The sequence below is a fragment of the Neofelis nebulosa genome, chromosome 12, assembly GCF_028018385.1.
Source record: "Neofelis nebulosa isolate mNeoNeb1 chromosome 12, mNeoNeb1.pri, whole genome shotgun sequence".
Taxonomy (NCBI): Eukaryota; Metazoa; Chordata; class Mammalia; order Carnivora; family Felidae; genus Neofelis; species Neofelis nebulosa.
In genome coordinates this window covers 93463136-93475810 of record NC_080793.1, presented here as the reverse complement: position 1 = coordinate 93475810, position 12675 = coordinate 93463136, and the positions used below count along the sequence as shown (strand labels likewise).

Genomic DNA, 12675 nt, shown 5'->3' with positions numbered 1-12675 from the left:
TGATGTTTGTTACACAGCCTGTGCTGACTGACACACTTCCTCTGAAGGCCTGCATGGTCCCTGAGGCAGGAGCAGGGTCTGAGTGGAGACGGTCTGCTCTCTTCCCAGCTGGCAGCCCTGGCTCCCTCCTGGGACAGTCTCCCTGATGAGTCCCTTTTCCTTGCAGAGGGAGCCAGCTGACTTACCTCAAGGGAAGGAGGGGCAATGGGGTCCCAAGACAGGAGTGAGATGAGTCTTTTATTTGTTTTTGTTTTGTTTTGTTTCAGGCTTGGCTTAGGGGATGGCAGCTGATGGACAGGAGAGTCCAGGAGAAGGAACCACTGAGAGTCAGTGGGGCTGGGGAAGAGGAGGTGTGGAAGGTTCCAGTGAGCAGACTGGGGCCTGAGGCAGAGAGCAGGACAGAGGGGCTCGGAGGGTCACCACAGGGCCTGCTGCGGGCCCCTGAGCATGAACAGCAGCAGGAACCAGGTCTGGGGAGACATGAAGGTTGTGCTGTGTCCGGACGAGCCAGCAGTCTGCCAAGGCTGATCTGGAAACTGCGTCTGAGGAGCAGACGTGGGATCAGGGGGAGGTGTGAGCCTCTGGATTTTGTCGATCCAGTTGGTGAAGTAGTCAACCCTGGTGAAGACGCTGGGGTAGATAGGGTGCCGGCAGTCCAAGCCCCAGCTGGCCAGCCCCACCAGAACCCAGGCACTGAGGAGGTTGCAGACGAGGGGCCCCCCGGAATCGCCCTAGGAAAGAGAGGGGAGTTAGTGCAGGTGACTGATCAGGGTCTAAGAACACTAGGTGGCAGGGGGTGCCCATGAGTCTATGAAAGTCCAGACCAGCATCGAGCTATGGACACATCAAGGTGACATGGGCAGGCCTTGGAAATGCACTTCAGGGTGCTCCCAACTGACCCTGAGGACAATCACAGATCTAAATCCGTCATCACGTGGACTCTGCCCTCTGCCCCTGCACCCCAGGAAAGGCTGGTGGCCCAGAGGAACAAACAGAGCCCAGATCAGGGGAGGCAGACCCAGCAGGAGAACGAAGGCCAACACTTGTTACCACAGACCAGACACCGCACTGAATTCCCTAAAGAAGCCTTATGAAGGGGAGGCTGGTAGCACCCCCCACTTCATGACTGAGGAAATTGGCTGTGGTCACAGCACCAGTAAGTGACAGACAGAGACCAGAGCAGGTCCACCTGCCCCACAACCTGAGTCCTGAGCCATTCTGCAGTGTCCCCCGCTCCCTAGAGCTGTTTCCTGTGCCCACACTGGTCCAGATGGAATGTCATGGACAGGCTATGGTGGCTGGAAGGCTACCAGGTGTCCAGCTCCGTGGTGTCCTCAGCCTGGGGGTCCCCAGAGGAGGGGTGGGGTCAAGGGCACCATGGATGTCCAGCAGGCAGGCCGACAAAGGGCATCGGCTCTAAACTCCACAGGAGAAGGCAGGTGGGGGGCAAGGCTGGAAGGGAGATCTTTGGTGACAACCGTGTGGGGACTCAGGGGCTGAACCCTGTGAGGAGGTTGGGTCATAAAGTCCATACCATCATCTGTGGCCTGGGAACCAAGAAACCAGGCCTACGTCCTACCAGGAGGTGGATGGCTGAGCTTCCTGCTGTGACTCAGCAGCTCCCCAGACAGTAATGAGAGCAACTGTCAGTGAGGCCTCCCCACGGCAGGCCCACCTCAGGCCTCCTGCCCATGTTTCCTCGGGCTGCCATCACACATGACCACAGCGGACACTTACCCTCAAAGTTCTGGAGTCAGAGTCTGAGAACAGGTGTTTCTGTGCCTTTCCCTAGATCTTTTAGCAACACCAGGACTTGGGATTTAGGGTCCCTCCAAATCCAGAATGGTCTCATCTTGAGACTCTAATCACATCTGCAAAGACCCTACACAGTTCCCAGTAAGGTTACATTCTAAGGTTCCAAATGGACGTGAATTTGGGGGACAGCACTCAGACCACTATAGCATCCTTTCAACAACCCCATGGAGGAGGCCTCAGAATCCCATGCAGGCTCAAAGGTGCCACCCGAGGTCCCAGGGCAGGGACACATGGCAGAGCCGTGTCTCTGACTCCAGACCCCCCCTCCCCCAAGCCTCGGTGCCTTCCACGCAGGAGGCAGGTGCACAGACATCAGCTCTTAAGGCTGGGGCCTGACAGTGTGCTTGGAGGCTGGGTGGGCTTGGAGTCAGGATGCTGGCAGAGCAGGCGTGGGCTGCCTTATGTAGGGCTGGTCACATTCCCTCTCTGGGCCTGCTTGCCCACCTGCAGGATGGGGCATCGCAGAGAGTGGAAAGAAATCTTCACAATCCACCGGGTTGTGCCCCATGGCAGACACACACCCAGCATATACAAAATTATAAGGAGCTCCTGAAATAAAAAGACAGACAGCCCAACAGAAAAGTGATGGGGGTAAAGCCAGAAGGGAAACTTTACTGAAGAAGATATCTGGCGACAACAAATACGGGACAATTTATTTAACTTAATCCGTCATCTGGAAAACACAAATTAAATCACAGTAAGATACCACGATGCACACACACCAAAAGGAGCAAAGACAGAGAGCGCTAAGTATTGGCAAGAATATAAACTCATCCGCTGCTCAAAGTGGTGGGGCAGGGGCACCACTTCCCCTAACATCTGCCAAAGCTGGGTGTCCACACAATCCAACGATTCTACTCGTGGGCTGCTGTGAATATAAAGAGGATATAAAGCGGATGAGACACTTGGAAGTGAATGAAATGGAAAACTCGAAAGCTCCCAAAATACTCCTTGACAGTGGAACCAACAACAGGACTGAATGCACACGACGGCACGCGCCCTAAGCGCAGACAGGGCAGAGGAAACGCACACACGGAGCACCGAGACACCGGCTGCCAGCTGGAAATGAGCCCCACGGAGGGAGGGTTCAGAAGCTATTGTAAGGTGTTAGAGGTGGCGGCTGGGGCCCCCTCGGGTGTTAGAGTGGGTTGGGCGGTGGGGAGTCGGTCACACGTGTCAGGATAGGAAGATTCACCTGCTGCTCTTAGCAATCATATATGCCTCTGTATGCGTGTTACACTGGAGCGAAAAGCTTGAAATGTGCTAACAACAGATGCTGTTTGGAGGTCCTGCCAGCAGATGCCCTCATGTGGCTTAGGAAGGGGTGAGCCAGGGGACACTGCTGGGGACGGGGAGCCAGGAAGGCCCACAGGTCTCCACAGAGCAGAAGCAACACAGGCCCACTGGGGAAACTGAGGCAAACAGGCAAGGGAAGAACAGAAACTCACGTGGCAGGTGGCCTTTCCTGTCGAGAAATCACCAGCACACAGCATCTCCTCCTGCACTGAGTAGGTCTTGCTGTTGCTAAGTTTTCGTCTGTATAAGATGTTACAGAACTTGTTCTCAATGAGGCTCACCTTACCCTCCTGGAGATGGAAGGGCGAGTGCAGATGTTCTGTGTGAATAGGAAGGGGGCCTGTGGCGTGCGCTGTGGGGAAGCCCCGGCCACCACGAAACACGCGGTTTGCTCAACACAGATGGGCCTCGAACACGGCTGCGGTCTTCCATCCGTCCCTAACAGGCTCCTCTCCTACTTCCTGAACAGTTCACACACTCATCCATTCCCTCTACTTCACTCACTCCGCAAAGAAAGAAGGCAAATCCCACCAGCACAGCCATTCTCAGGGCCTTGGCCACCACTGACCCACCCACCTACGCTGTCACACACCATGTCCGTCCGTCTGTCACTGCCCTTCCTCCCATCCTTCCATCCACTGATTCCCCCCATCCGCCTACCCACCCCGCCTCTCATGCTTGTCTCCATCCCTCCGTCAATACCCACCAGCCACCAGCCACTCCTCTCCCAGCCACGCCACCCCACACAGCCACCAGCACTCACCCCTCCATTTGTCTGTCCTCATGCTGGGCATGCTGTAGACGCCACTGACACAGGGGGCATTGTTGTTGGGGACACAGGGCGAGTGAGGAACATGGACGGGATTGTGGGGACACAGGGCAAGTGAGGAACGTGGACGGGATTCTTTGAGAAGTGATAAGCGGTGTGAAGGAAACAAAACAGGAGGAGGAACCCCTCTCAGCTCACGTGGGCGAGCGGAACTCCGCAGAGGAGGGGCCGAGTCATCGATGTAAAGACAGGGTGGCCCCCTGCACGCAAACACCAGTGGGCGGAGAGGCAGGTGGAGAAGCCGGCCCTGGGGTGAGGACGGCAGGAAGGAGGCTGGTGGCTGACTTGGGGTGTGCAGGGGATGTAGGGAGGGCTGGGGCCAAGGTCTGGAGCGTCTGACCGCCAAGGCAGGGACTCTGGACTTGTTCTAACGGTCAGGGAGCTGAGCAGGGAAGTGGCACAATTCACAATTTAAAGTGAGCAGACAGCTGTGTGGGCACTAAACAGGACACATAGGGTGGGAGTTGGGAGACCAGTCTGGAGGCACAGGCAAGACGCGATGGTCTGTCAGACCAGGGAGGCAATAGCGGAGTACGTGCCAGGTGCCTGGGGTGGGGGTGGGGGGGATGTTAAAACAAGTGAGACATGGCCCTCGCCCTCAAGGAAGAACCAGCCTCTGTGCCTGCGTGTGTGTGCACTTGCGTGAGAGACAGAGAGAGACACAGAGACAGAGAGAGAGTGCTGGGGGCCAGGTTGCCCTATGGTTGGGACAGTCCCTCAGACTTAAGGAACTCTAAAGCTTTAGAATCGCACACTTTTCAGAACTAGAACTAAAACGGCCCAGTCCTCTAGAAATGAGGCACAGAGGCGCAAGGTCCCGTGCCCGCTTGCCAGGGGGGGCCCCTAGGGCTGAACCTGGACTCCCGTCTTCCCTCCCTCTCTCACCCCCGCCCCTCCCCGCCTCTCCCACACGCCCTCACGGTCCTCGCTGAGCATCCCCCAGCCGGTTATCCAGCAGGACAAGTTGCTGGACAGCTGCATGCCGGGGCTCGGGAGGCAGGCGGGGGCGATGTAGGAGGTGAAGTTCACAGGCACGTTCAGCTGCAGCATGGTTATGTCACTCCCGAAGGGGTGAAGCTTCTCAAAGTCTGGGTGCACGATGATCCGGCTCACAGACATCTCCCGGGTGTGCTGGCCGTGCTGGTATAGCCGTGTGCTTCCCAACAGAACCTGGTAGTCTGCTGGGGCTTGGGATTTGCTGGCAGGGAACAGCTCATCGTCACGGTCTCCGAGCCCGGGGTCAGCTCCCTCTCCCTGCCCCTCATCTACCTGCCCCTGCCTGCACGAGACTCCTCTTCCCAACCATCTCGGGGCTGTCTGATCTGCTGTCCCCGACCTGAGACGTGTGGCTTCCCTGTCACATCTTGAATTGGAAGCGTGGGGACTCCTTGTGCTCAGGGCTCCTTGGTGGGGCCTCGCATCAAGGCCTTCCACCTTATACAGAGGAACCCTGGCTCAAGCCTAGCTCTGGCCTGACCCTTCCCAAAGCTCCCCACGGCCCAACTTTGGCCCCACATCTTTCCTGCCCCTTCTTCCTGTAAACACCTTCCTGCCTGAGGGCTGTGTGCACACCTGTTCATAAGTATCCACAAAAGATGTGTTAAATGAGTGGATGAGTGCAGGAAAAGGAGCCTTGTCCCCGGAACATGAGTGATGAAACATCCAGCCCTGCCAGCCCTGCCAGACTTTCTGGTGGAAAGTCCTACCCCCGCTCGGTGTCCAAACCCTTCCCTTCTGGCTCCACCCATGCCAGCTGGCACCTCTCCTGACCTCCCTTCTTGTCCATGGGGCCCTCCCGTCTCACCCACGCTGGACTGACACCCCCCCCCCCCCCCCATGGCACAGAGGGGCTATGGAACAGGGTAGGTGCTGACAGGGCTCTGGGCCCTTAAAGCCAGTCAGTGCCCGAACTCTAGCTCCCTGGCCTGGGCTGTGATGCCCAGCTGCACCCTTGAGACCCCTTCTCATCTATTCAGAAGCTGAGTGCCGAGCCAGGCACCCTCCAAGGTCGAGGAGCCCACCTCCCACCCAGGCAGCCTGGCATATGGGTGCCGGCAGCCACGCCTCCTCCTGGGCACACAGTTCTGCAAAAATGATAAGAAAAATCACCCGGCTGCTGGCTGTGTGTGTAGTCCCAGGTCCCTGCCTACAGTCTGACACGGAGGAGTGTGGGGACACGGAGGACAAGCCCTGATCTAAGGAGGCAGAGCGCCTGCCCACACCGCGTGGCAGCCAGGACAGACACTGCCAATCTGTGCTGGGGGACAGGCACAGGGGCTGAGGACAGAGGGGGTGAGTGGGGAGCACATGCAGGTGGAGGGGACACCGGTCAAAGGCAGGAATGACGCGTGTCTGGAGGCTACACGCTGCTCCAGAGCAAAGCCCGGCGCATTGGACACCCATCACCCCTTTCCTCCTCTTACCCTTGCATCCCGCTGCCCCACTGGCCCCTCTGCTGGCACCCAGGAGGGGGGACTCACTTGAGAAAGCAGTGGGCAGTAGACACCAGCCAGAGGGAGTCGATGAGGACAGCTCCGCAGATGTGTGTGTGCTGGTACAGCAGGCTGGCCTGCCAAGGCCACTGGCCGGCCAGCACATCCTGGCCACCATAGATCTTCCCCGTCACCTTGGGCCTCCCGCACACTGTGGAGACACACCCCTGCCCCGTCTACGATAGAGACACCGGTGACCCCAAGTGACGCTATCACAGAGGCCCTCCTCCGCTTCACAGATGCAAAAACCAAGGCCAAGGGTCAAGGGGCCTGGCCAAAATGCCAGGGCCGCCCGGACCCTGCCCTCATCAGCTGCTGTCGAGGACAGTAGAGCCGAGCACAGGCCGGCAAGCCCTGTGGTCAGGATGAGGGCCCAGGGGTCTGGTGAGGCCACGCAAGGAGGACCAAGAGAGGCCACAGCAGCATCCCCAGGGAGACAGATGTCCCTGAATGCACCTGCGGGGGGCTGGGCCAGTGTTCCCTTCAACTGGCAGCCTCCGCCTCCTCGCCCACTCTGCAAATGGAAGAACTGAAGGTCTCAGGGGTTCCTAACCTGACCTGCTGGCCGTGATACTTCCAGGGGGCTTCCTATGTGCCCTCCACCGCACCCTGCCTCTCAGGGAGGGAGGTTCACGGCAGGAAGGAGTCTGGGGTGCTGGGTGACCCCAGGAGGGCCACTCCCCTGACTCAGGACGCTGTTTCTTGAGGAAGAGGGAGCAGTCTAGTGACGAACGCCCCGGTTCTGGGGTTCACACCGGGGGAGGGGCAGGGGTGTGCCCAGGAGGGCCCCCTCACTCAGCAGTCCTCCCCCTCCCAGCCCCCATCCCAGGGTCAGGCCCTGCCACCCGCCCGCCTCCAGGTGGGTCCACAGTGGGCCCTGCGAGGGGGCGGAGAGAAGAAAAGAAGAAAAGGCCGTGGCCGCGCCCCAGCCCCTCCCGGAGCCGGAGCCCCCCCTCCGCCCACACGCCTCAGTCCAACGCACCTGCTTCTAGCGCCAACCGCTGCGCGCCACCCGCCTGCCGCCCGGGCTCCTCAGTCGCTGCCTCCACTGGAGCTGGAGCAGGGACGCGGGAGACCACTGGCCAGGATCCTCGTATGCCCGTGGCTAGCAGCAGCAGCAGCCAGAGCAGGGCTGCCAGCCAGCCTCGCCCACGGGGGGTCGACCCCTCCTCTCCCATGACCGGGGACGCTGACCCCAGCCTGACCCGACCTGACCCCCACCCCTGACCCCAGGCCAGCCAATCCCTGGCCGCTCCTATCCCAGGCCCTGCCCTGCCCCTGTCCCCCCCCCCCCCCCCCACCTCCTAATCCTGGGCCCTAATCCTGCCCAGACCCTACCCCACTGAGCCCTGACTCAGGCCTGGACTCCTCCCCACATCTGGTCCTGACCCCACCCCTCTTGGCCTCCTGCCCAGCTGGTCCCAGGAGGGCGGGACCTCAGTGCAATCAAGGGCTCCTACGAATTCAAGAGAAAAGACAGTAGACACCACATAGAAAATAGCAACTGTATGAGAAAGCAATTCATGGGAGAGGGAATTTTTTTTTTTTTTGAGTCAGAATTATTATTTTTTTTTTTTTTTTAATAAATGAAATTTATTGTCAAATTGGTTTCCATACAACACCCAGTGCTCATCCCAAAAGGTGCCCTCCTCAATACCCATCACCCACCCTCCCCTCCCTCCCACCCCCCATCAACCCTCAGTTTGTTCTCAGTTTTGAAGAGTCTCTTATGCTTTGGCTCTCTCCCACTGGAACCTCTTTTTTTTTTTTTTTCCCTTCCCCTCCCCCATGGGTTTCTGTTACGTTTCTCAGGATCCACATAAGAGTGAAACCATATGGTATCTGTCTTTCTCTGTATGGCTTATTTCACTTAGCATCACACTCTCCAGTTCCATCCACGTTGCTACAAAAGGCCATATTTCATTCTTTCTCATTGCCATGTAGTATTCCATTGTGTATATAAACCACAATTTCTTTATCCATTCATCAGTTGATGGACATTTAGGCTCTTTCCATAATTTGGCTATTGTTGAGAGTGCTGCTATAAACATTGGGGTACAAGTGCCCCTATGCATCAGTACTCCTGTATCCTTTGGATAAATTCCTAGCAGTGCTATTGCTGGGTCATAGGGTAGGTCTATTTTTAATTTTCTGAGGAACCTCCAGAGAGGGAATTTAAAGTATCTGTAGGCAAGAAAACATGCTTCATTTAACTGGTTAACTAGAAAAGGGAGTTGAAACATTACAGTGTGTCATTTTCAATCATCAAATTGCAAACATTTTCTGGGATGGATAAAGACCCATACACCTTGGTTAATCAGTGATTTCTCCACAGTGTGAGGAAAACATCCAAATTTCAGACACGCTTATTGTCTACTCCAGGATGGAGTGTCCTGCATTTGTTGGTATTGGGAGTAAGATCCTATCGGCTCACACTTACTTTCTGTGTGCACAGGGAAATTATTTTATTCACCACTGAGTCTAGGGGCAAGAGAGGAGGGGGATTAGAGCTGTACACCGTAGACCCTGAAATTCAGTTTAATAGCTACTATTGTTATTTAATGAAAACAGAAGCCAAGGGGCACCCAGCTTTACTTACTGGCTAAGAAATTATACTTGAATAAATTTTAAAAAGTCACCTTTTGGGTTCTTACCCAAACTACACCACAGTTTACCTAAACTGGTGTTAGGAAGAATGTATATTTCATATAGAGACTAGAAGAATAATTCATGAATTTTATAAAAGGGAATATAGGATTGATGGAGAAGGTGAGGTGATGATGAAGACCATGTTAAATGAGTTAAGATCAGAGTGTCTGTGGAATATACAGTTGGATTCGTTCAATAGGCATTTGGAAGTACCAATTTAGGATTTGGGGAAGTGCCTTGGGGTTGGAGATAGAGAGTACTGTGAGGTTTGAGGTGATAGTTGAGTCTACGGGAGAGGATAAAATCATTGAAAAAAACACATAGAACAAAATCAGAGACCAAAACACAGAAAAGAGCCAAAAAAGAAAAGGAGCCAGTAAGAGACTGAGGACTGCATAGGGTGAATTAAAAAAATTTTTTTAATGTTTATTAATTTTTGAGTGAGAGAGAGAGAGAGAACAGGGGAGGAGCAGAGAGAGACGGAGACACAGAAACAGGCTCCAGGCTCTGAGCTGTCAGCACAGAGCCCGACGCGGGGCTCGAACTCACAAGCCACAAGATCATGACCTGAGCTGAAGTTGGACGCTTAACCGACTGAGCCACCCAGGCGCCCTGCATAGGGTGAATTTAAACCATAGAAACACTAAATTACACAACTACAAGATTTCTTAATCACTTTTTAAACAGCTTTATGGGGACATAGTTTATATACCATAAAGTTCATACATTACAAGGGACAATTGAATGATTTTCAGTCAACTTTGAGAATTGTGAAGCAATCACCAGATTTGCAGCTAATGTTCTCTCATTGCTGGCTCTAGATAGCCACCTATGGGCTTTTTGTCCCTCTAAATTTATGTTTTCTGGACATATCATATAATGGAATCACATACTATGTTGTCTTTCAATCTGGCTTTTTCGCTTAGTGTGACAGCACTCCCACCGGCCTTCGCAGGGAGCTGGCCTCGAGCTCAGGTGCTCCTGTTGGCTGACCTGAGTCCTTGGTCTGCAGTAGAACTAACCTACTTGTCTTGGGTTTGCAGACCACTGGCCTTGAGGATGAAGGACGATAAGGCCTGACCACACTCAAAAACACCTGCCAAGGATGCCAGCAGGTCCATCCAAGGTCACGGCGACACAGAAGTCACTGCCTGGGCACCCCTTCTCCTGCATGCAGACCCCTTCCCATTCCCCACACCTTCCCCTCGAAAACCCTCCCACTTCACCTGGACGGGGAAGATGGCCTTCAAGACATTAGTCCATCCTCTTCCCAGGTTGCCAGCTTCCTGAGTAAAGAAACCTCTCTTTTCCCACCATCACTCCTCTCTCAAGTGTTGATTTTTCAACGTTTTTTTTTTTTTAATTTTTGGGACAGAGAGAGACAGAGCATGAACGGGGGAGGGTCAGAGAGAGAGGGAGACACAGAATCAGAAACAGGCTCCGAGCCATCAGCCCAGAGCCCGACGCGGGGCTCGAACTCACAGACCGCAAGATCGTGACCTGGCTGAAGTCGGACGCTTAACCGACTGCGCCCCCCAGGCGCCCCTCAAGTGTTGATTTTTGAGCAGAGAGCAGCAGAGCCTGAGGTCAGAACCGGTTCTGTCCAGTAACATTAGCACATTGGTTTTGGAGTTCATCCATGCTGTGGTACATATTGGTATTCTGTTCCTTTTCCTTCCGTGGAATGGTTGTACCACATTTTGATTATCCATTTACCAGTTGATGGACATTTGGATCGTCTGCAGTTTGGGGCAGTTACAAATAACACTGCTATGAATATTCATGTTCTGGTCTTCGTGTGGACATCTGTTTTCATTTTTGGGGGGTAGATTCCTAGGACAAGAATGAAAGTGCTGGGTCATACCTAAGTTTAGCTTTCAGATTTTTTAAGCTGACAAACTGCTTCCCAAAGAGTCTGTACCATTTTACATTCTTGCCATGGTGGAGGAAGCTTACACTTTATTCTACATGCTTGCCAACACGTGTCTTTTTTTTATTATAGTCATCCTAATGGTGTGAAGTGCTGACTTACTGTGGCTTCAATCCACTTTTCCCTAATGACTAATGATGTTGAATGTGTTTTCATGTGCTCCATTGCCACTCTTGTATTTTCTTTAGTAAAAATGTCCATTCAAATCTTTTTCCTGTTTCAAAAAATATTTGTCTTTTTACCAAGTTGTATCTATGTTCTTTACCAGATGTGTAATGTGTAAATATTTTCTCCAAGTCTCCGGCTTGTCTTTCATTCTTTCAACAGTGGCTTTTGAAGAGAAAAATATTTTAATTTTGATGACTTCTAAGAAGTTCAGGTTTTTTTGTATGGATCATGCTTTCGGTGTCATACTTAAGAGACCATGAAAGTTTTCTACTGTTTTCCTTGAGAAACTTTAAGGGTTGGTTCTTACGTTTGGATCAATTTTTAGTTCATTGTTGTCTAGTGTGATGTAAGTTTTTTTGTTTGTTTGATTTTTGGATTTTCGTATGGCTATCCATCTGTCCCAGCACCATTTCTTAGTTTAAAAAAAAGAAAAAGATGATCCTTTCCCCACTGAATGGTCTTGGAGCCTTTGTCGAAAATCAATTCATAGTAAAAAATAAAATTTTATTTCTGGACTTTCAATGCTGTGCCATTGTCGTAGATGCATACTCTCATGCCAGAATTCCACTGTCTAGATTAACATGCATTATAGCAAATTTTGAACTAAGTAGTGCAAGTTTTCCAGCTTTATTATTTTTCCAAACTATTTAGGCTGTTTTAGGCCCTTAGCATTTCCATATAAATTATAGAATCACCTGATCAATTTCTACCCCCCAAAAAGTCTGCTGGGATTTCCACAGGGACTGCATTAAATTTATAAGTGAATTTCTTGATAATATGAAATCTCCATCAATTGTTTAAAAATACTTTTAGGGGCGCCTGGGTGGCTTAGTCGGTTAAGCGGCCGACTTCGGCTCAGGTCATGATCTCGCGGTCCGTGAGTTCGAGCCCTGCGTGGGGCTCTGTGCTGACAGCTCAGAGCCTGGAGCCTGTTTCAGATTCTGTGTCTCCCTCTCTCTGACCCTCCCCCATTCATGCTCTGTCTCTCTCTGTCTCAAAAATAAATAAATGTTAAAAAAATTTTTTTAAATACTTTTAAAACTTCAATTAATACCTGACATTATATTACACATATATTTTTATCTCTACCTCCTTACCAAGGAAAGTCCACAGACAATATGTGCTTTTTGTTTTTGTCACTTTGTATTTATTTTAAGCATTGTATCTTCAACACCTAGAAAAATGTTTGGCATACGGTAGGGCTTACTTAATATTTTTGAAAGTCTGAACAAAAAGATAAAACTTTAAAAAAAAATGAGTAGTCAGCATCATAAGGTAATTTAATTGACAAAGGGGATTACCAACATGTGTTAAAAAGTTTGAAATGTGTGGATAGATTTAAATAAACTACAGTCACCTAGGAATATGAAGAAGTATTCTGAAGAGTTCTACAATGCCTCCATACAATGAGTACTACTCAGCAATGAAAAGGAAGGAGTTACAGAAAATTAGAATAGCATGGATAAATTTCAAATGCATTAGGTTTAATGAAAGAA

At 52.1% G+C, this 12675-nt stretch overlaps 1 protein-coding gene across 1 annotated transcript; it reads right to left on the bottom strand.

Moving 5' to 3' along the window:
- Positions 1-224: 224 nt before the first annotated feature.
- Positions 225-7656, bottom strand: LOC131492197 (putative serine protease 47). The gene is made up of 5 exons (XM_058695907.1): positions 7415-7656; positions 6421-6583; positions 4861-5138; positions 3264-3430; positions 225-731 (listed from the first exon to the last, which is right to left on the bottom strand). The coding sequence occupies exons 1-5, from the start codon at positions 7608-7610 to the stop codon at positions 417-419; spliced, it is 1119 nt and encodes a 372-aa protein (XP_058551890.1). The 5' UTR covers positions 7611-7656; the 3' UTR covers positions 225-416.
- Positions 7657-12675: the final 5019 nt, after the last annotated feature.

Bases quoted from the DNA above. Each gene is read 5' to 3' on its own strand.
- LOC131492197 (XM_058695907.1), bottom strand. From the start codon at position 7,610: ATGGGAGAGGAGGGGTCGACCCCCCGTGGGCGAGGCTGGCTGGCAGCC. The intron at 3,431-4,860 runs GTGAGGGCGTGT...CTATTCACACAG, and splicing joins GGGGATGCTCAGCGAGGACC to AACATCTGCACTCGCCCTTC. The intron at 732-3,263 runs GTGAGTTTCTGT...TCTCTTTCCTAG, and splicing joins CAGGAAAGGCCACCTGCCAC to GGCGATTCCGGGGGGCCCCT.